Source organism: Stegodyphus dumicola, chromosome 12 (assembly GCF_044657685.1).
Source record: "Stegodyphus dumicola isolate Sdum_Otavi_A_Nest chromosome 12, ASM4465768v1".
NCBI lineage: Eukaryota > Metazoa > Arthropoda > Arachnida > Araneae > Eresidae > Stegodyphus > Stegodyphus dumicola.
Genome location: NC_140779.1, coordinates 8,766,561 through 8,789,394, shown reverse-complemented (window position 1 = coordinate 8,789,394; position 22,834 = coordinate 8,766,561). Strand labels below are relative to the sequence as shown.

General features: G+C 32.8%; 1 protein-coding gene across 1 annotated transcript in view; it reads right to left on the bottom strand.

Moving 5' to 3' along the window:
- Phb2 (prohibitin 2) overlaps positions 1-17,885 on the bottom strand; it is a 53,010-nt gene extending 35,125 nt beyond the window's left edge. The window contains exons 1-2 of the mRNA XM_035359789.2: positions 17,649-17,885; positions 4,122-4,203 (exon numbers count right to left, since the gene is read on the bottom strand). Coding sequence (XP_035215680.1) covers positions 4,122-4,203; positions 17,649-17,775 — 209 coding nt within the window. The 5' untranslated portion in view covers positions 17,776-17,885. The remainder of the gene's footprint in view (positions 1-4,121; positions 4,204-17,648) is intronic.
- Positions 17,886-22,834: the final 4,949 nt, after the last annotated feature.

Genomic DNA, 22,834 nt, shown 5'->3' with positions numbered 1-22,834 from the left:
AAAAACATCAGAAATGGAATGAACACCCCAATGGTCCAATTAGCGTCTGTTTTCTTTACTGGCAAGCCATAGTTTAATATATGACTCTAAACATGTTTACATCTACAGGAAGTCGGGGGGGGGAAATCTTCCTTTGATTATTATAAACTGTCTCGGTAATGCAGCTGTGATAGCATCGGGAAAATAATTATTGATGGACGTAGGCCTCTACGCATTTTCAACAGCAGACCTGTGACCAGCTAAACATATCATAATAATATTTCAGACTATGTGCATATAGATCACTTTTAATTTATGGACAATAATTCTTGTCCATATCGAGGAAATCTTATTGACAAATTTCTTGACAATGAAGATACTGAGTGAATACTGCAATTAGCAAAATCTTCTGATCTTAACCCGATAGGGTACTTATTATACTACCTTGGAAAAGCAGCTGCATGGAGACATCCTCCTTCTACAGAAGATGTAAATGCCCAGAAGACTTCATTGCAGGAGGAGTGGAACTTAATTTCCGAAACTGCCGCTAATAGTGTTAATGCCAGCATTAAAAAAAAAAAAAAAAGAGTTGAGATATGTGTGCACAAGTTGGTTATCATATTCCATATTTTTAACCTAGTTCCCCCCCTCCAAACTCTTCTTGTAATAAATTATCATTTCTATTGTTTTATGCTACAGTTTTATATCAAACATAAGACCAAGCCATTTTAATTTCAGAGTACCTTTATAAAAAAAAATTAATTATCTCCATGTCTTCCATAGGAAATTGAATGGATAACAAAAGCAGTTGATTGAAGAATGAAAGTGAGAGAGGGAGGTTTTTGGCGCAAAAACCAAAGATGATTATGATTAAAGAACGAAAAAGGAATCTGGCCATCAAGGGCAGTGTTGAAAGGAGTCAATCAGGTGTTCAATGTTTAAAATGTAAACAAATGCTAAAATCTTCTGAGGTATAAGGAAGAGGTGACTTTCACTGTAGGGTGTCAGCTAGGAGAATTCGTTGAAAACGAAAATAGTTGGCTGGCAAGTGCAGTTACTGCTGACATGGAAATAAGCAGATATAGTGCTCTTAATTTTTTTTTCCCTTTGCTTTTATGTGTTATGTATCATTTCACACTAATTCATAAAAGGACAGCTCACAGTTTCTGATAAATCTATGATTTTATGCATGTAAAGATAATTTTAGACATGACTGTAGAAAATTAAAGTAATTAATAGATAATAATTCTACCATTTATTGCATTAATAATGAACAGATTTGCAGAAAATTTTTTTCCTCAAACAGTAACTCCAGTATCTTGTAGTATCAATCTTACCCACTATATTATGGTATAAATTTTTCAAAATTAAAAAAGTGCCCAAAAAAATACACATGTTAAAATACTGTGCAGCCAGAAGTTTTCAAGCTGTTGGTGGTAAGGGAAGAGGGTCGGGAGACCCTCAAATATGTTCCTCGAGAGATTTTTTTTTTTTTTCAAAACTGGGGCAGCGTAAAAACTTCATACCATTACCTCTAAGGAGCCAAAGCCAATGACAAGCCTAACCCTCACATCTTGGCCACAATAGAATTAATGCACTTTATCTTATGTTATTGTCAGACATTCAGTCACAACAACATAGAAACATCAGACAAATTCATAATAATTTTAAACTAGTCTACTAGTAATAAATGTAACAACAATGGCAAAGTTATACCTGCTGCCACTATATCAGACAACTTATTCTGGTAAAAGTATATTTACGGGTACCCCTTGATGAAAATTGGCGATTTTGGTGGTACATGGATACCGAGTTTGTGCAATTCTTTGACTTGTTATTTTGGCTTTGTGTAGTAGTGATTTTAACGCCAAAAATCGCCACTACACAAAGACAAAATAACAAGTCAAAGAACTGCACAAACTCAGTATCCATGTACAGATAATGGTCACTTTAAAAAAAATCACAGAATTGCACAAACTAGGCATTGCGCATTCCCTCGACTTTATCCATGTACTCGTCGGCCTATTTTCATTTAAAAAAACACAAGAGACTTGCACAAACTTGGCATTGTGCACTCCCTTAGAGATAAATGAAACAACTTCGCGATAATACAAGGGGTACCCTTCAGTCTACTCTAAACCTTGTTCTCACTTACTCATTTCAATTCATGATATGAATAACTTGTAAAAACTATGTGATTGTAATATAACAGCTCAACTCCATATAAGGCATGTTTAGCCCCTTCGCGCCGACTGTCACGTATACGTGCCAGCAATGAACGCACTTACCTACCGGCTGACACGCAGGCGTGCCAGAGGATTGTTCCATTCTCTACCGACTGTCACGTATTTGTGCCAGTACTTTGGAACGTTTTTCAAACTATAATTTCTGCCACAAGATGGCACTGTATGTCCATATGGTTTCAGATACATGTAAATTAGACCTTCTACTCGAAATGAGAGAAGCATGACTCACATACACGTGTTTTTGATTATATAAACAAACGGGGAAATAAATGTTTCCGAATGGCGTGATTTATGACGTCTCTTTAAATCGCACTTTATTCGCACGTGGTAGTTGTTTACTGTAAGTAGAGAAGTTTTATTTGCTCTAAAGCATTGCGTATTTCGGTTTGCAGTTCAGTTTTTAGAAAATTAGATCTTGTTAGACGTGAATTCTTTGTTTTTACCGTTGCAATGTCGAAGCGTCGAAAATGTTTAACAGAGCATGAAATAGCAGAAATGATGCAAAATATTTCAGATATTGATTCTGAAATTCTGATATTGATTCTGAAAAATTAACTGAAAGACATTTTCCAAAACATTGTTCAGAAGAGACTGATAAGAAAGTGAGATGACGATGCTTCGTTTGTTCACATTCCCGGAAAAATCCTCCAAAACGGCAAATGAGTTATTACGGGTGCAAGGAATGTAACGTAGGACTGTGTGTAGATCCCTGTTTTCCAATTTTTCATACGAAAAGAGAATTTTAAGTAATATATTTAGTTTTCAGATGTATAATGTTAAAATTCATAAAATGGTGAGTAATTAAAATAAAATGTGTAAAATATGCATTTAAACAAGAAATAAGGTAATTAAAGTATATATATATTAAAATATTTATAAAGCCGTTTAAATACTCTATAGAGCTTTATTAAACAATGCGTTGATACTTCGGAAATTTCATGGATTTAGGCTTAGTAGCAAAAAAGCCCCCGGCCCTGGAGTGACGCTCACGTAAGACACTGCCGACCTCAGCGATAAGTGCGCGTTTTCGCTACCCGGCTCGAAGGGGTTAAGTTCAACACAGAATCCTGTTCTGGGAATAGAATTAAACTATGCTCTGAATGAAGGCTTGTCGGCCTCAATGCAATTCTAGGCAGGAGAGCTATCTCCACTACCTAAGCATAACAGGCATAATTTTTTAATCTCAATCTACAAATATCTATTTGCCACATTCAGGCCACACGTGAAGAGCATATATAAAAATATAGCTTTCTCAGACTACAGGATTGTTGAGATACAAATCCTAAGAAGAATATCTTGATAAGAAGGAATTAGAAAAATTATGGTTACATATATATTGAAACAAACTAATCCTAAATTATGAGTATTTTGATTTAGTTATGGCAAAGCATTCAAGGATTATTTCTGTACAGATATGCCTCTACAAAAGAACACTAGCTCATATTCATAATACACATGAGGAAAAAAAACATACATATAAATGCTCAAGCCGCCTGCCTCTTGAATCCCAGGTCGAACTACAACTACAGTTTCAGCAATTTTATTCACGTGTCTTTCAGAAATATTATATATTTTATAAAAGATAATACAGGATTCAAACTGGGAGCAAAACACACCAATATCTGATATAAGTACTCTAGAAGCACTGCTATAGAATTTTCCCCTAATATGAGAAAACTGATAGGAACTGAAAGGAATAAAAGACTAAACTCTCCAATGCCACAGAAATCTATAGAATTTTATTCAAAATTTACATTAAACTAAGACTCCTTCTTGTTTAATTTTACAGAAGACAGCATTGTTAGTCTACATAATGTTACTAAATTACTATAAATTATAGAATTCAGAAATACTATAAATTACAGAATACTATAAATTATAGAATTCATATTTTACCTAAAATGAAGGCCTTCACTATAAATGTCATTTTTCACACCGCCGATGCGACTAAATATAATAGCTCGATGACCACCATCAACTGAAAAGAAAATAAGAGGTATTTAGAACATATACTTCATTCATATTATTTCATCATAAGATCATGTAAACAGTAAGGAATATCTTGAAATTCAAGAATATATAAAACGATTATAACTTGTACCAGAGGCATAGCTAGGGGGAACATCTGTACCTGGACACTGCATCCATAGGGTGCCAAATTGATGTTAGGAAATTTCAGAATATATTTTTCCTTCTCAGCAAACAAGAAGAGGACACAAAATCTTCAGTTGTCCCCAGCTGCTGAAAACCATGCTATGGCTCTGAACTTGCACTATACACATTCAGATCTTACAGATGCATACTTTATCACCACTACAGCATTAAGATTTGTAGCTTAAAGAGCTGCCTTTAAATTAGGTTTTCTAAGGAAAGCTAGTTAATATATTTATATTAAATGAACACCACTCAAACACTCTTACAGCAGCTTATTTTAATGCTGATAATTGAAATTCTGATGTAAAACATAAGCACTGATTCTATTTAATTTGACAGGTTGGAAAATAAGATATAACTCATATAAAAAAAACAGAGGACAAAATTTAGCTCCCATTCTCATTAAAAAATAAACCAAAATATAAAGATTTGTTATTTAAAATAAATGATGCTTTGTTTAAATATCTTCTCATTTTAAATACTTTTTAATTGTCTTACCCCCTTCTCATAAAAAGTCACTAACTCATTAATGACTTTATGAATCTGTAAATAGATGGCTATTTTTATAGCATGTAGGTATTGATCTGCCAATAAATATTGGGTCAACTGGAAGGTTATAAGCCCTTTTTTAATATAAAAACAAATGAAGCAGTACAAAACATACAAATTACCCTATCAACAGTGAAAGCACTAGGATTTAGAGCAAATTATGGATAAATGTGATATAATAATGCCCGCAACATCTTTGTTTTCATATAAAGTAACTCCAATTAATTCTTGATAAGACATATTTTGTTTTTATGAGAAAGGCTATAATTTAACTACTCTTACTGTTCTTTTCTTAAAATTTGGATCCTGCCTTCTAAAGAACAGCAAGCACTAATTTATTTTCAAATGCATGGGATTTTATCACAAAGTGTGCATTAAATGACAGCTGAATATGGCTGACAAAACAGTAATAGACTGGAACAGTTACTTGTGAAAAGTTTCATTCTTAAATGCAGCTTCTGGTAAATTTGGTGGTCTTAACAAAAAATAACAGAAATCAATGAAAGCCTTTTCACAAAAATGGGTTAAATACAGAAAGTTTATTCAATACAGAGGCATCAGTTTCTTCAGAATTCAGTAGGAATGATTGCCGCAAATTTGACAGGGTCTTATTTCATTTGATGGCAGGCAACTTTAGTGGACGGGATAATTGCAGGTACCGAAAATTTCATGGATTCACATAGATATTTTGTTATTTTTACCTTTTTTACTCTCTCTACAACAGCTTTTTTTTTTTTTTTTTTTTTTTTTTTACATTTATTCATACAGATGCTAATGAGTTTGAGAATACTGTTTGAGAGTCTCCAAAGAAATGAACAACTCCAGGCCACTCAGAGAATTGTGAATAAAGTTGGAGATTAAAATCCGAGAATGCAAGGTCTAAAAAATATGGTACGTGAAAAAATATCCCAGCTATACTATTCAATCTGACACTGATCAAAATGTGAGGCTGAGTGCTATCATGACAGAAGACAACACTTCAACTGGTCAGTTCTGGAGGCTTTGTTTCAAATGTTGCTTTTACGACAATCAACTGGAAACAATTTTCCAAATTTACTGTCTGATTTGGTGGCAACAATTCATAATATACAACTCATTTTATAGACATACTACAGTCAAAAGTCGTTAATTCGGACACCCATAATCCGGAATGATCTATAATCCGGACCTCAAAGCTACAAACTTTCTGCGCATGCGTCACTTTGACGCACGCGCAGAGGCGTTTACCCGTGCGCGTAAGACCTTTACGGCTGCAAATATATGTGTGCGCATGCGCGTTTAATGTATAACGGACGGTAAAAGGTAAGCTAAAATTATCTAATTCAGTTAATGTTGCAGATTGCGTTGTTCCTTAATCTTCGAATTGGATCTGGCTTATTATTTTTTGCAGATTGTTAGAACAATTTTATAAAAGTAAGCTTGAACTTTCGATTATGTCAAATAGAATTTCCGATATATATTTACTAATATGTAAAGGATTTACAAAGCGAAAGTATGTTTCGAAATCTGAAATCTGTATCAATTTCACGCTGCTCTGCGGTGGGGGGGAAACGCCGTGACGCGTAATGAATTGGAAGTATCTGTCAGCACTATCCTTATCTTCACGGCAGATGTTTTTATTTTATTTGGCTTATGATTCCTTACTAAATGTAGTATTTCATGTCGATGTACTCCGTCTTTGATATGATTTAAAGCAATTACAGGACTTGAACAGCGGAACTTTGTAACTAAACAAGAAATTATGTCTGTTTAATAGAATTAAAGAGAAAGTATTATCACATGAAAGGAAGCATCTTAAACAACTTACATTGAAAGAAATGTTTAATAAAGTAAACAAATAAATATTAAGATTTATTTTTGTAAATTTTGATACCCTTTAGATCATAATTGTTCTTTATTTCATAAATTATGGTTTCATATTTTTAATTTTGTAATTTCTGCATGTCATCTTACCAGATTTAAACTGATGATCTATAATCCGGAAAAATCGATAATCCGGAATCTCCGAAGTCCCGACGAGTTCGGATTAACGACTTTTGACTGTATAAACAAACCATTGTTTTTCTGAGATTCAACCCCCTATCTGTGTTACTAAAGATTCATTTGGCCAATACTTTGATCTTTCTTTTAACTTACTATATGCTATCGTTTTCTTATCTTTAGTAATGAATAATTTCAAAAAAGAAGCTTTATTTCATTTCAGAACAGGAAGTATGGAGTACATCCAGTCTTCTTCAAATGACCATACACCGTACTTTTTGGAATATTTAGTCTGTCTGATAGTTCCTGAAACATAACAACATTATTTTTTAAAAATAGCTTCTTTTAACAGTTCCTTATTTACAAAGGATGGTTACTCAGAGTAAGCATCATCTTTGAGGCTGAAGTTCCCATGTTTCAACTTCACAAACTACCTCTGAACTATGCTATTAAAAACAGTACTCTGCACATATGGACAAAAAATTTATGTATAGTACAAAGTCTAAATGTCCAATGTCTGGAAACATCTAATATCCCAATCTTGGATTACCAGCCAAAATGAATAAACACAAATAAAAAAAAAATTGATTAAAAAAATCCCCCCTTTTCCAAAATCTAGGAATGGAGAATACAACAAAAAAAGTAGGTGAGCTATAAGTGAAATTTTTCTCCAGCGGACAATATCAATGTATTGATTAACATTGAAAATGTCTAAAAATTTTACATAGTGGAATAAGATTAGTAAGTACTAATAAGATAGTAAATAATTTTACATAGTTCCCAAAGAGAATGTTTGGAAGAGGCTTTTGGAAATGAGAGCCCTTTTCATGTTTTTAAACCAGCATCTCCAAGCGGCTTAAGATGCAATATTTAACCATACTGCGCTACGTTAGTACCCACCCACGCGAGACAAATTTTACCCCAGTGTTTGTTTTTCGGAGTTCACCCCCCCCCCCCCAACGTGTAAATAAATGCTTTTTTTTTTTTTTTTTTTTGTTTTCAATGAATGGATAAATGACTAATAGCTTTGTGAATTCTGTTAAACCTTTTTTCCAGTTTTAATTCGAGATAATCTTACTTTAAGTTATACAAACATTTCCATACTGGTTACCTAAAGTAAGCCATAAAAATCAAAATTTATGCAAAATTACTAACTTATGTAAGATACATATATGATTTTTTAATATTAGAAAAATCTGTTTCCATATACATATTTTTTTAAACATAAGTGTTTATTATAAAGAGTGGGTTGATAAAGTACTAGAGGAATATGAAAAGGCTGCATTCTTACTAGCTTTTTTCCTTAAAACTGAATATAATGTCATACATTCAGTTTAATTATTCATATGAAAGAATAGATTCTAAATAAGAATATTAAAAAAATATAAATAACACATAGTTTTTCTGCCCCCCCCCCTCCTACCTGAGCAATCCTCACATAGTGTGACAACATATTTTTACAAACAAATAAATATTTTTACAAATGCTGGAGTGCTGCTCTCAGCACTCCAGCGTTTCCTATTATATTCCAGACAAACGTAGCTGAACTGAAGGTGTTGTTTTTCCTATTATATTACACTGGAGTGCTCTCTTGTGCATCACGTTCTCTAGAGAATTTGTTTCTTATTGATGAAATGTAAATGTTTGTTGATTTTACCAAATCTTCCATTATTTATTCATCAATAATTTGCAATAAACACTCAGTTGGATGTTTCAAATTTCTAAAGCTTTTCTTGACACTATACTGTGCGGCCGTGTCCAAACGTTTTTCGAGGGTAATTTTTTACTTAAAATTGTTCCATCTATTCAAACAATAAAATTATATGATGTCAAAGAAGATCGGGGGAATCATCATATCACTGGTCAGAAACAGTTTCGTGAAAGAGCACTTTCAGAAATATTATCGCACTCAGAATTGGAATTTTCAATTTCGCTATCAGTTTCAACACTAGCGAGAAGAACCCGCAGTCGTTACTGTTCTCGCTCATACGCACTCATCTCAATGAATGTCTCCCTGGAAGTGAAACGTTAGTACACGCGCGGGGTAGCTACAATCCCGTTGCACATGCCTTCCCCGAAAACATAAAAATCTCATGGACACTGGAAAAATTCCTTTGGACGACCACTTCCTAACCCTGATCTTGAAAGGTACATAAAGTACTAGAAAGGTCACATACGACTTTCCCTTATTTTCTAAGAAAAGACTACACGTGGGGTGGATTTTACCCCAGCGCGTGTGCTGACGGGTTAAAGATAGTTTTCGTGATGTTAAATGGTTGATGAAATTATCTTACCTTTGTGAATTTTTTTATTTTAAAAATAAATTATCCTTTGTTGCAAGACAGAAAGTTTTTAAAGTATAAGAAAAGATGGAAGCTACACTGAAAAAAGCTCAGTTTGTGGACCCTTTGTGTGAAAAGCAGAAAACGATAATGCTTTTACTGAAGCTAATTTAAATGCAAAAAGAAGAAAACACAAGTTTCATGCTTGATGAAATATCATTTGCTATCAAGGAACATCTGATACGATAGGATTGCAGACAAATCTGAATTAATATTCTGAGATAAATCACACTGGTTATTCTAAATCAAATGATGAGCTCCAGAACTATATTTTTTACAGTCTCACTTTACTGCAATACACTTTGAAAATATAATATATGTGAATATGGAGGTATTATTGCATTTAACACTGTTTACATTTAGAACAGTCATGCAGGAAAAGAAATCTATATTTTCTGATTATCTGCACCCTCACCGAAAAGTTTCACAAACTTGTTGGCAAGTGACTTTTTGCCTAGCTAGCATGCAAAAGGCAACAGCCATTTTCAAAAATAGCACCACAATAAGCTTCCAACAAAAGAGCAATCTATCAAATTAATAAAATAACAAACATCAGTAAATAAAACATTTTTTAGAGGAATCCTTCCTTTCCACACTATTATTTGCCCCATGTACACTGTGATCTGTTTTCAATTAACCTCTTCGCGACGGGCGAATCATATATGCATTTCGTACGGACGCATGTGAGGCCCGGGCGGTTCACCCGTGCACTCCTGGAGAACTGGCCAAGTGAACGGGCAGTGCAGATATGCATTTTAAGCTGAAACAATTTTTAATAGCCACTAGATGGCACTCTGTGTCCATTACATTTAAACTGAACATAGTTTTAGTATTCTGACCTTCAGATTGTTTATATTCTGGCTGTTTTTGGTATTTTGCTTGTCAGCTGTGGCTGGGGAGGGGGGAAATCGTAATGTAAACAAACGCAGCTTGGCTCTTTAAATCGCTACGTGCTAATGAAAACATTCTCGTATCTGATTTATATCCAATTCCTTTTTTATTCTATTTTTTTCCTCTACTTTGTACGGTCTTTTAGGGTTACTGTGCGGAGTTTTTTTACGTTTTGCATTGCCTTCAGATATATTTCCGTTCCTTCTTTTTTTATTTAGGAAAGCCTCACCTCCAGTCTATTATGACGGGAAGGAGGCGCTATTTATCAGAGGAAGAATACCCTAGTATGGTTAGTGAACCATTTACTAACGCAAATGAGAGTACTGATTCATTTTCTAAGGAGTTAAAAAGTGATACTTTTTCTAAGAGTTAAAAGGTGATACTTCTCTGCGCTTCGAAATTTACCACGCTCGTTTTCATTTTAAATTTTGTTACTTCTTACTGTAAATAGTCTTTATTGTGTTCTTTTTAATAATTTTAAACTTTATTGATGGATTTTATCAATTAAAACTTTAGAATAATTTGAATGGCTCTTCCGAAAAGTATTATGGAAGATAAGCAATTTTTTAAGTATATTTCCATGTAAAATAAAGAAATAAATGTTTTAAGGGCTAATTTTAACATATATAAGAGCTCAAGTAATAATCTAAAATGATACCAAAAATTACGATGCTAGAAGCGAAACTTTTGTTTTTCTGATTTTTGTTATAAAATTAGGCTTAACAATGCAAAACCTCCGTCCTGTACGGTGACTGCCTTCGATTCTCTTCCGTCCCGCACGAGCGTTTTAAACAAAGGTGCGCCGTCGCGAAAAGGTTAAACATCAAAGATTTGCAGAAACTCAGCACACATACAACTTCAGCATTACACATTGCTCAAATGAGCTACATATGTATAGAAGTCGCTAGATAAACATCTTTTTTTTTTGTGTGTGTGTGTGTGATATCATTGGGATGCCACATATAAATACTTTGGCGACATACGGCTTTGTCTCATGAATACTTTTCACAAGTGTTTAAGGCGAATGCAAATAATCAGAAACTATCAAAAAATCAGTTTCGTATAACTGAAGTAACTATTCAGTTAGTATCCTGTCACAAAATTACACTGCTTTTTGATGAATCATTTTATACATGAATGAGGCAGAATGAATAACAGTTAAAAATATTGTAAAGAATTACTTTATTTAAAAATCTAGCACTGCTTTCTTTATATATATATTGGTGATACTTTGGTAGACGGTTGCACGGATTTTTGGCGATTTACGTTGGCGCGATTTTTACAAACGTCAGCCATCTTGAAAAATGCTTCATAAAGTTCATTAGCATTGTAAAGTATTCGAAACTTAAAAAAAAAAATAAATATCGTTAGAAATAATGGATTAATTTTTTTGTTGAAAATGTCTTTTTTTAAGATGGCAGGCAAGTGTAAATAAATACATTTACTATGAGTATAAAATACTAAAGTAAAGTTATTATTACTTTCATATAGCAAAGAAAAGAATAAAAACACCGCTATAAAAACATTGTGCCAACGTTTAATTAGATTAAAATATTACCGAAATTGAATATCGAAATAAAAAACATCATCCAACATTTAAAAGAATTGGAATATTATTAAATTTAAATACTTTAAAATATGTTATATAGAATATAATATATATATATATATTATATAGAATAAATACATTTACTACGAGTATAAAATACTAAAGAAAGGTTAAATTATTACTTTCATATAGCATAGAAATAGAATAAAAATACCACTATAAAAACATTGCGCCAACGTTTAATTGGATTAAAATATTACATAAATTGAATATCGAATTAAAAACCATCATACCAACGTTTAAAAGAATTACAATATTATTTAAATACTTTAAAATAAGTAAATAAGAACGCTTCATACACTAGAGCTAAAATGACAGCAATTAGTTTATTGTTGGTAAAAAAGGAGGAATGTCTAATAATTTTCGGTACTTTTCCGTTTCGCCGGCGCAAATCTCGCCAAGCAGACTTTATTGGGGACAACATACAGTATACACATAAAAAATATTAAAACAAATGTTAGTTCTAAGAATTCTTTTTTTGAAGGCATAAACATTTTAATATCGCTTAAAATTTTATAAAAAGTCAATAAATAAAGACAATAAATTTATAAAAATACATTAATTTAAGAATTTACTATGTTTTCATGGTTCAACATCCTGATTCGCCGGTTCATATCACGTGACCCCAAGCGATCTCTTCTCACGTAAACTACTGTACAAAAATCTAATGCTCTCAGTAATTATCTACATTCTACATTAATTTCAAGTTAAATCTTAATTTGGAACACAAGTTTAAATGCAAGAAATATTTCAATTCGTACGAATAGCTTACTCAGAAATTATGTAAAACTGCAGTGCTTTACTTTGCTAATGCATTCTCATTAGAATTGATGAATTTAACCCTTGACTTTACCTTTTCTATATTTTCGGCTTCGGGTAAGCGCTATGATTGCATCCTAATTGATTTAATTACCGAAAACGGCCTTAGACATAAAACTGAACTATCTGATAAAAATTCTATAAAATTATGCGCCAGTATTGAAAGAAACAATCAATCTGATAGGAAAAAGCTGCGACTTGTTTTGAAAATGAGGCGTAAAAGGTTACCAGCGAGAATATTCCGTTTGGCATCGGTTATACCATTATTGGCGACTTTATCGCTTGCGCCGGCAAAACGGAAAAGTACCTAATTTTCTTACCGTTACAGCGGTTATTTCTTCCAACATGACCACAATATCATATATGGCCGTCTCAGAATCGGCTCTTCTAACGGTCTTCATCTGTGATCCACATTTTCGCACTTCATTGAAGAAAATTAGCGACGTTTCCTTCAAAAATTTAAAATAAATTTCCTCTGTCCCTTGTAAGAATTTATAAATAAATCTTTGATTAGGAAAGCCAGGCTGGTGAAAATAAAGTCTCAAAGGACAATTTTTTGATTCTGAAACCAAAAATTCTTGGTACTTATCAAAAACAACATTCATCTTTGAAGGAGACATTTTTAAAGGAATTCGAATTATGAATTAAATTTTAAAATGCACGGTAATGCACAAATTTTCAGCAACCTATCAGGGAGCTGATTACAGCTCATTAATGCACAAATATTCTAAAACCAATCAGAGAGCTGATTACATAACGCCTAGAATTAAAATTATTTAAATAATCATACGTAATAAAATCATTTTAAAAAAGAAATGCAAAATTAAATTGTATTTTAATATTTAACACCCATAAATAATGTTTAAAACATTAGATTAAATTTATAGATATTAAAACCAATTAATTACTTTTAAAGTAAGGTGACGTCACTGATTACATCATCCACAGCATAAAATTTCATAAAATATGATAAATAAAATTTTTATTTCAAATAAAAATGCAAGATTAAATTGATTTTTAATATTTAGAAGCCATAAATAATATTTAAAACACGGAATTTATGCATAATAACACGCATTATTTTTTAAATAAAATGTCAACAAAGTATTGGTTACCATAAATAACTTATCCAGCAATGGGTTTACCTAAAGTCGTATTACTCACCAATGGAAAAATTGCCAAAAACTCGCCAAAATCCGTGCAACCGTCTACCAAAGTAGCACTTATATATATTTTTTTTACACAAGCTCAGTTTTACACTTTCCCCTTAAAAACATCAGAAGCACACATCGCCTACGGTGTATTAATGGTCACGGATCTTATGGTTTTGTCTTTAGTAGTTTTATTCCAGTTTTGATTTTTAAAAGAGTGACTTTACAGTGGATTAAGTGTTTCTTTCTCAAACAATGCAAATATTTCCTGCCAAAACAAACTGCCAAGATCACCTTAGAAGTTATCTATTTACCACATACATACACTATTCTGTTGTAGGCAATTCTGAAACCATTCAATATACATTAATTTTTTAGGTACTTTTCCATTTCGCCGGCGCAAATCTCGTTAAGCAGACTTTGTTGGCGACAACATACAGTATACACATAAAAAATGTTAATTCTAAGAATTTTTTTTTATTTTGAAGGCATAAACATTATAATATGGTTTAAAATTTTGTAAAAAGCCAATAAATAAAGACAATAAATTTGTAAAAAGACATTAATTTAAGAATTTACTATGATTTCATGGTTCAAAATCCTGATTCGCCGGTTCGTATCACGTGACCCCAAGTGATCTCATCTCACGTAAACTACGCTACTAAAATCTAATTCGCTCAGTAATTATCTACATTAATTTCAAGTTAAATCTTAATTTGGAATACAAGTTTAAATGCAAGAATTTCGCTAGTGCATTCTCATTAGAATTGATGAATTTAACACTTGATTTCGCCTTCGGATTAGCGGTGTAATTGCGTTCTAATTGACTTATTACCGTGAACTGTCTTAGGGGATAAAATTTAAATATCGTGTAAAAATTCTATATGCCAGTATTGAAAGAAACAATCTGATAAGAAATGGCTTCAACTTGTTTTGAAACTGAGGCATAAAAGGTTACCAGCGAAGATATTTCGTCTGGCATCAGTTAAACCATTATTGACGACTTTATCGTTTGCGCCTGCAAAACGGAAAAGCACCATTTTTTATAATATATTTATTCTATTTATTTAAGTAGTTAACATGCTCAGAGTTTCACATTTTATTTAATTTTAACTGCTCATTTTTTATCTTTTATTTAAATATTTTTACTCACCATTTCTGATAGCTTATCATAGGCTCAAAACACTGTCACAATTTTGTTATATTAAATGTGTTAATAGTATTTTACTACAGTTCTGGCTGATTGACACATTAGTAAATACATTTACCCTTCTTCATCAAAACTCAGTTTTAGTGGGAAAAAAAATATGTAAATACACTTTTCAGAGTATAATTAATCGCTTAATGTTTAGTACAGTCCCACAGTTTAAGTATTTATGATTAAACAAAATTGTTTACCTCCTTCAAATACACACTCTAGGTAATCGTATGTCTTCCTGTTTATTGAAAGTACATCTTGTACACACTTTATTATGCTTCAGAGGTAAATCCATGTTTTCACATTCACACACAACTTTGGCATTTCTGCTATTTTAAATTAAACTGCGTTTAATCCTAGTATACAGTACACAGGGGATTTGGTTATTTTTGACTACTTTATGATGAGCATTAAACGCGGCATATATAATGATTAGTAAACGGGTCATTTTGGTGTAGGCCACAATTTTCAAAATCGTGCCAAGGCTGTACTGTTTACTAGAATTTTACCTTAATGTTTCTACAGTGCTTTACAGAAGGAAACTGTAGTAAAATAAATTAAGAAAACATGTAAAAATTGTTTGTTGGTGTGTTTCATACTTAAATTTAGTAACGAATATTACATAACACATTTTCTCAAAATATTAAAATATAATTTAATAAAAATATAATTGTTTAGAACGGAGCAAAAAATGGCTCACATAAGTGATGGGACACTTACTTTTCCATCAAATATTTATCCAAAAATTTTACTTTTTAAAAGGTTTCAATATTTTGTTGGATTTCCTTTTACTTTTAAAACATGATTTAATCTTCTTGAAATGGATTCGACTAATTTTTTTTTGGTGATTTCTGAAGTGATTTTACCCCATTCTTCTTGAAGCATCGAATTTAATTGTTGTTTTGAAGAAATGGTGTGTTTGCGAATTCTTGATTCCAATTCTTGCCAAATATCCTCTATGGGATTTAAGTCTGGAGATTGTGGTGGTGTTTTTATTATTTCAGGATAATTATACAGCAGCCAGAGTCTAACGTTCAAAGCAATGTGCTTGGGGTCATTGTCCTGGTAGAATTTAAAATCGTTATGAAGGTTCAATTTTCGTGCTGAAGATTTCAAATTTTGATTTAAAATGTCAATATACTTGTACCGATCCATTATACTGTCAATAAAAACAAGTTTACCAACTCCAGCGGACGACATACACCCCCATACCATAACTCCTCCTCCACCATGTTTTACTGCTAGCACCAAGTTCTGTTTACCAAATTCTTCCCTGCGTTTTCTCCACACCAAGATTCTACCATCAGAACCAAATATATGAAATTTACTCTCATCAGCAAATATAACTTCATTCCAGTAATCAGAATTCTTATTTATGATGGATTTTGCGAAAGCCAGTCTGAGTTTTCTATTCTTTCACTTACGAAGAATTTTTTTCCCGGCTGCTCTAACGCGATATCCAGCAGATCGAATTACTCTTCTAATAGTCTCAGGATTAACAATTACTCCATATAATGCTTGTAAATCAGCAGCAACTTTAGGAGCACTCATTCTTGGATTTTTTTAATATTTCGAACGATAATTCGCTTTATTCCATTGGATAGCTTTTTATGGTCGGCCAGGTCTTCTTTTATCCTGAATCATATGATTCTTTTTATATCGTTTAATGATATTGAAAACTGTTGAATGACTCAAGTTAACTGTTTCAGCAGTTTTTCTTATAGATTTTCCACGTTCAATATGCAAATTAATAACTTATTTTCGAACTTCAGGCAAAGTTTCTTTTCGTTTAGCATTCATGGCTGCACAGAGCTAAAAAACACAAAAATTCCAAAACAAACTGGAGAGAAATACTGCATACGATTTTATAAATTATTGCCAATTGCTTTTGAGTAAAAATAAAAAAACCCCAAAAATATTTTTATTGTAGTACGTAGTAGTATCTAATGGTGTCCCATCACTTATGTGAGCCATTTTTTGCTCCGTTCTAAACAATTGTATTTTTATTAAATTAATATTTTAATATTTTGAGAAAATGTAATAATTGTTACTAAATTTAAGTATGAAACACACCCACAAAAAATTCTTACATGTTTTTTTTAATTTATTTTATTACAGTATCCTTTTGTAAAGCACAAGTGTCCCATCACTTTTGTGAGACACTGTACTTTAAAATGTTCTGCCCAAAATAAATTTACACCTTATTGTTTGTAATATCATAATATTATCAGTGATCCTTTGATGATCAAATAAATTATTTAATTCAAACGTTTTTACTTTTTCGGAAGTCTTTCTGAAATATTACCAATTGTGAAAAACATAATCCATCACTACAAGAAATGCAGTTTCATCATTGTACAAGATGTAATGTTACACCTACCTAACTTTCGCTCTACACTTTCGATGGCTAATTTAGCAGTGTAAACTTTAATTTAACAGTGTTCGCACAAATAAATTCATTTATTACGAACACTGGTCAATAAAATTGGATATTTTTTGTCTTTTTTAACATACATATTGAAATATTAACCACTCGAATACTACATTTTTTCTATACTCAAATAGTGTAAACAATTAAATTCCATTTATAAATATTACATTTACTCTATACAGAAAATATTTTAGAAATTGAAGGGACTTTTTTACATATATGATACAAACAGACGACTGTAAAATTTATACAAGATACACATTTATGAAAAAACTCAATACTTTAAGCCTAATAACTACCGGTATAAACGGACTGAGCTAATCCGTACGCTAAACCTCCAGCAGCAACTAAAAGTTTTAAACCAGTGCCTAGTCCACCGCCACCTTTGGGAAGACGGCTAGCAAAATCTTTCAGTTGTTGAGACATATTTCAACTAACAGAAATTAGATGTAACCCACAAAAGTTCTATATCATTTCACGTTCCAGAATCACTTTATGGAGGAAGCACACTCCGGCCTTCACAACTGATGCCACACGCAGAAGCAGGAAATAATGCAGGTTGAAAGAAGGGGACAGGCCTTTTAACCACCATGCTGAAAGAATATGCATTTTAAATTATTGAGTGATGCATCAAATTCGTCTGCGACGTGGAATAAACCGGAGCTAAAAGTAGGCTTAGGAGTTCCAGTTATTTTAACTCTTCGTAAGGAACTACACTAACGAGTGCAGATTTCAACAAGCTAAGAAAATATTGTTTAAAGTTTTATATCACTTTACTTTTGCATTATTTCTGTTCTTAATTTTTCTACACAGATTACAGGTATAATATTTTACGCAACAAAACATCTTGTGACAGCAGGGGCGTAGCTAGAGAGGGGCAAGGGTGGCATCTGTCCCCGGGCGCAGAATCCAAGGGGCGCCAAACTGATGTTACGACATTTTAGAATTAAATGTTTTCCATCCTTGGCAAGCAGTAGGGGCGAGAAATCTTCAGTTGTCCCTGGGCGCTGAAAACCCTAGCTACGACTCTGTGTGACAGTACTAGAAGAGTACAATGATCCTTAAAACTGACATCTTCTGTACTTTCCATAAACTGAATTTATAACCTTCCGAATGAAAGCGTTTATTAAGTACTAAACCGAAAACCGGGATATTAAAATAACAAAACGAAAATATGAAATATACTAACATAACAGCAGTGCATCCTGAATTTTCTTCAAGGGCAGCATGTTGAATACTAATATATATATATTAATTAATGTAAGCTTGAGTTATATGCAATCGAATCTTGTCTATAGTATTTGCATATTAATATATTATTAAACATCGCAAAACATACAAAATAATAAAATGCACATATTCACCAAATTTAAATTGCTGATTCTACATAAAGTCAAGAATTTAATGGAAGGTTAGTAATAAGGATTTAATATACAATTCAGTTAAATAACAATAACTCCTTTTTCCAGTTTTAAATTCCAGTTTCCAGGTTTAAATAAAATTTAATAATCGCATGCCACTTTAGGCATGCATTGCATGTATGGCATCACTAAGACGACCCCCTGATAGAAAATTATCATCACCAGAAGTGGAGTGCTTCGAACTCATACCTATTTTTGATTAAACTGATTTTTCAGTCCTTAGAACTGTAATACATTTCCTTCTTCGGGCAACAAAAACCTTAGAAGAAAAAGGAAGACTTCTTAACCTACGCTTTAGTTTTTGAAATTTATGGAAATTTAGTTCCGGATTTTCGGTATGTTTTGAAGTTCACAGTTCACTGAGGCACAAAACAATTATGTTTCAATTATTCCAGGTTGTCAGCATTCGCATCAATTGTTTTCAGATGGTTTTCACCAACAGTAAAACAGTAAGTAGATTGCGCTGCTAATTTCAGGTCTATTTTTATTTTAGTCATTTTGCTAACAGGGTAGGAGCCTTCCGCAAAACCCGCGAGTAGAAGGACCATATATTTTCATGAAACAATATCAGTTATCTGGTGACATAAAGTAACAAGAAGGAAAAAGAAAAATTTTGTGGCATAAGCATGTTATTGTAAACATGTTGGTATGCCTATATTCTTCAATTACAGAACTCATATTAAACTTAATTACACTATGTTAAACACATTAATTACTGCGTTTGTCTGGAATCATAGATCGAATAATATTTTTAAATCATCTTGCATGGAAAGTAAATCACCATAATTCTTGACACATTCCATTATACGCTTTTGCATCACACCCTAGAGCATAGTTTTTATTCTTTAAACCTATGTATCTCCTTTAATTTTATACTGTTCATCATGCACGAATTCACAAATGTATTATTCATATGGATTACATATAGTTAACTGTTCAAACGTTTCTTTCAACAGAATCTTTTAACACTATTCATTCTTTTACCTGTCTGACAGGTAAAAGTATAAATTCCACAATGCTGCAAAAGATTTGAAAGCATATGCGTCTTTCTCCGAATTAAGGAAAAAAAATAAATAAACCCATCAATGTGATTCCGGAATGTACTGCCTATTCCATACATCGAACTGCCTCACAGTTATAGATTTTCTAAGTATTTATTAATCGAATAAATTTCGTCTATTTAGGAAGGTAGGATAAGTTAGTCAATAAAGCTGCTATGTACTGATTTCCATTTCAGTGCGTCTTCTAGAAGAATTTCCTTTGAATTTAAAAGATGCATCAGAATGGAAGCTAACTATGATTTCACTTTTTTCTAAGTTTTCTTCAGCGTAATGCTGCTACCTTGGAGTATATGCTTGATATCCTACCTACATCGAGAAGTATTCTGTTTCAAAGTACTATCAGTGAGAATTAAGAAATTAGTACGACAATATTTTAGCAAAATTCCAAAGATAGCTATTTTAGCAAAATACCAAAGTTTAAAAGCCTAAAAAAAGAATGATGACGGAAGTCCCTGTTACCGACAACGAGAAGTCTGGACAGATTTCATTATCTGTTTGTGAGATGGCACCTCAAGCTGTCATCGTATAGAATTTAAACTGCTGCTGTCTACCTTTCAAGAATTTCTAAGGCGCTGAATCCCCAACTCAGGTTTTGCAGAGACGTCCAAGCTTGTTTGTAAACGTAGACGAGTTGCAAGACTTCCAAAAGACATCTTTCTATCATTTTGTCTCTGATAATACCTTGCATTTCCTTCTCGGTCATTTCTCCTGTCAGTTCTCTTCTCGGAGGGTTTTGCGGCTGAATCCATTATAAGCGCTTGAACACAGGTTTTTGTCTTTCGAACTTCTGGCATGAAACCTTGATTTCCTGCGACTGAGGGAATTCTGGACATAACTTCGATGCAGCTGTGTTCGCCGGAACAGCGAAGATAGGTTGACTTCTCAGCTTTCCTCAGACGAAAATTATAGTTAATCTTGAAATGTTACACTTATTTCCTTGATTGTAATGTGGCACTGGCGTATAGCAGCACTCCAAACAAAAAATACAAAATAATTGTTTTGAAGATTTTTATTTTAAATAAACACTTCTAAAACTTAACAAAATATTTAAAATAGAACATGTTGTTTTTACTTTTTATTTTAATTTAGATACAATTTGAAAAAACTTTTCTGATGCTCTAGGCAAATATAGTTATTACAGATTGCACACCTGATCTTTGTTTTTCTACCTCGTGATTGTGAGCAGAAAAACATCTGTCTGCACCTTTTGAGGACTTCTTGACAGTTACTCAGGGACTGTTAATTTTGAAATATGATATATAGTTTGAAGGCTTTCGAGACGTAAAACTAGCTTTTCTAATCCACTTAACATGTGGGTCCAATTAGGTCCATAGAAAGCATTTTCAAATGGCTCCGTGACCCTTAGCAGACAGCTGTTAACCGACAAGGCATTTAGCCGAAGTTAGCCTTAAGGATATTTAGCCAACAAGAACATTCAACCGACAGGACACTTAGTCGACACGGACATTTAGCAGGCAGGACATTTAACCGGGACATTTAGCCGAAAGAAACATTTAGCTGACAGGACATTTAAGAGACATAGCGGACACGACATTTAGGCGTCAGAGATGTATAGCCGACAGGTCATTTAACCGACACGGACATTCAGCTGCCAGCACGTTTAGTGAGAACACATCCATCTAGATAAAAAAAAAATGTGTCGCAATGTTTTAGTCAAGTTTGTTCATGTTTATCTAGAAAAAGGGCTATTTCCAGAGTACCAACGAGAAGGTTTACGAATAAGTGCCATATTTTGTACTTTAATGTTAAAGAAATTCTGGCTTTTAAAATTAAACACAAAATCAACCTTATTTCAGAATAAGGTTCAAAATCAATTTTGCAGATAATCAGATATAGGTCTCTATATTTCGGATTGATTTGTTTTATTTGATTATGACAAAGCACTCAAGGTTATCTGCCTATGGGAAGGAATGCCTTCGGGAAGGACTTTCAAAAACAAATTGGCTCACATGCACGTTACGCATGGGAAAAGCCACGAAAGCGCCCATGCAACCATCTCGTCTGCCGGAACTCGAGTCTCGGACCGATTTACAAGTGATCACTGACTTTACCGCTTGGCGACTGGTGGACTCGGTCTCTATATTTCAGAAGTGGAATAGAAAATTTCAGCAGTCGGAAGAGACAAACGATTGTATATTTGAAGAAATGATTGGAGCAAAGCGAAATCAAATATAACGTGATTTGTTAATAATAAAATAATAATGAAATTTGAAAAAGTTTAGATATAGAATTTTGAAAGCGATGAAATATTCATGTAATTTTTAAAGAAGAAATTTTTTGTTTATGTGAAAGAGTTCAAAGAAATCCAATTTACATTAAGTTTGTGTTCGCTTTGTTCCATTGATTCTTTCCACGTGAAACAGTTTCATTCTTTGGACTGCTGAAATTTTCTTTTTCACCTCTGAAATATAGAGTTCTATGTCTGTTCTATGTATGAAATATAGAGTTCTATATATGTAGAAATTTATTTCAATATCTACGCCAAAATAAGGTTGTTTTTGTGTTCAATTTTAAAAGCCATAGCCTCTTTAACATTAAATTAGATAAAAATATGGTACTTGTTCATAAACCTTTTCGTCAAGTACCCTGAAATAGCCTTTTTTTCCCAGATAAACAAGAACACATTTTACTAAAACATTGGCGTATGTCTTTTGTCTACATACACGCTTTGTAAGCTAAACGTGCTGTATGTTAAACATTTTGTCGATTACATAACCTGTCGTCTAAATGCCTGTGTCGGTTAAATGTACTGTTGGCTAAATGCCCTGGTCGGCTAAAACTGTCCTGTCGTCTAAATGTGCTGTCGGCTGAAGCTCGGTGCCGGTTATATGTCCTGACGACTGTTGCTGCCAGCTAAGGATCTCGTCGGCTAATTAGTTGTCGACTAAGTGTCCGTTACCGTTTTGAAATACTCTTTTCGGTTATCAAAACATTCTTTACTTCTCGCAGCTAATACTTTCAAGAGGATCGTTTAATTTATTC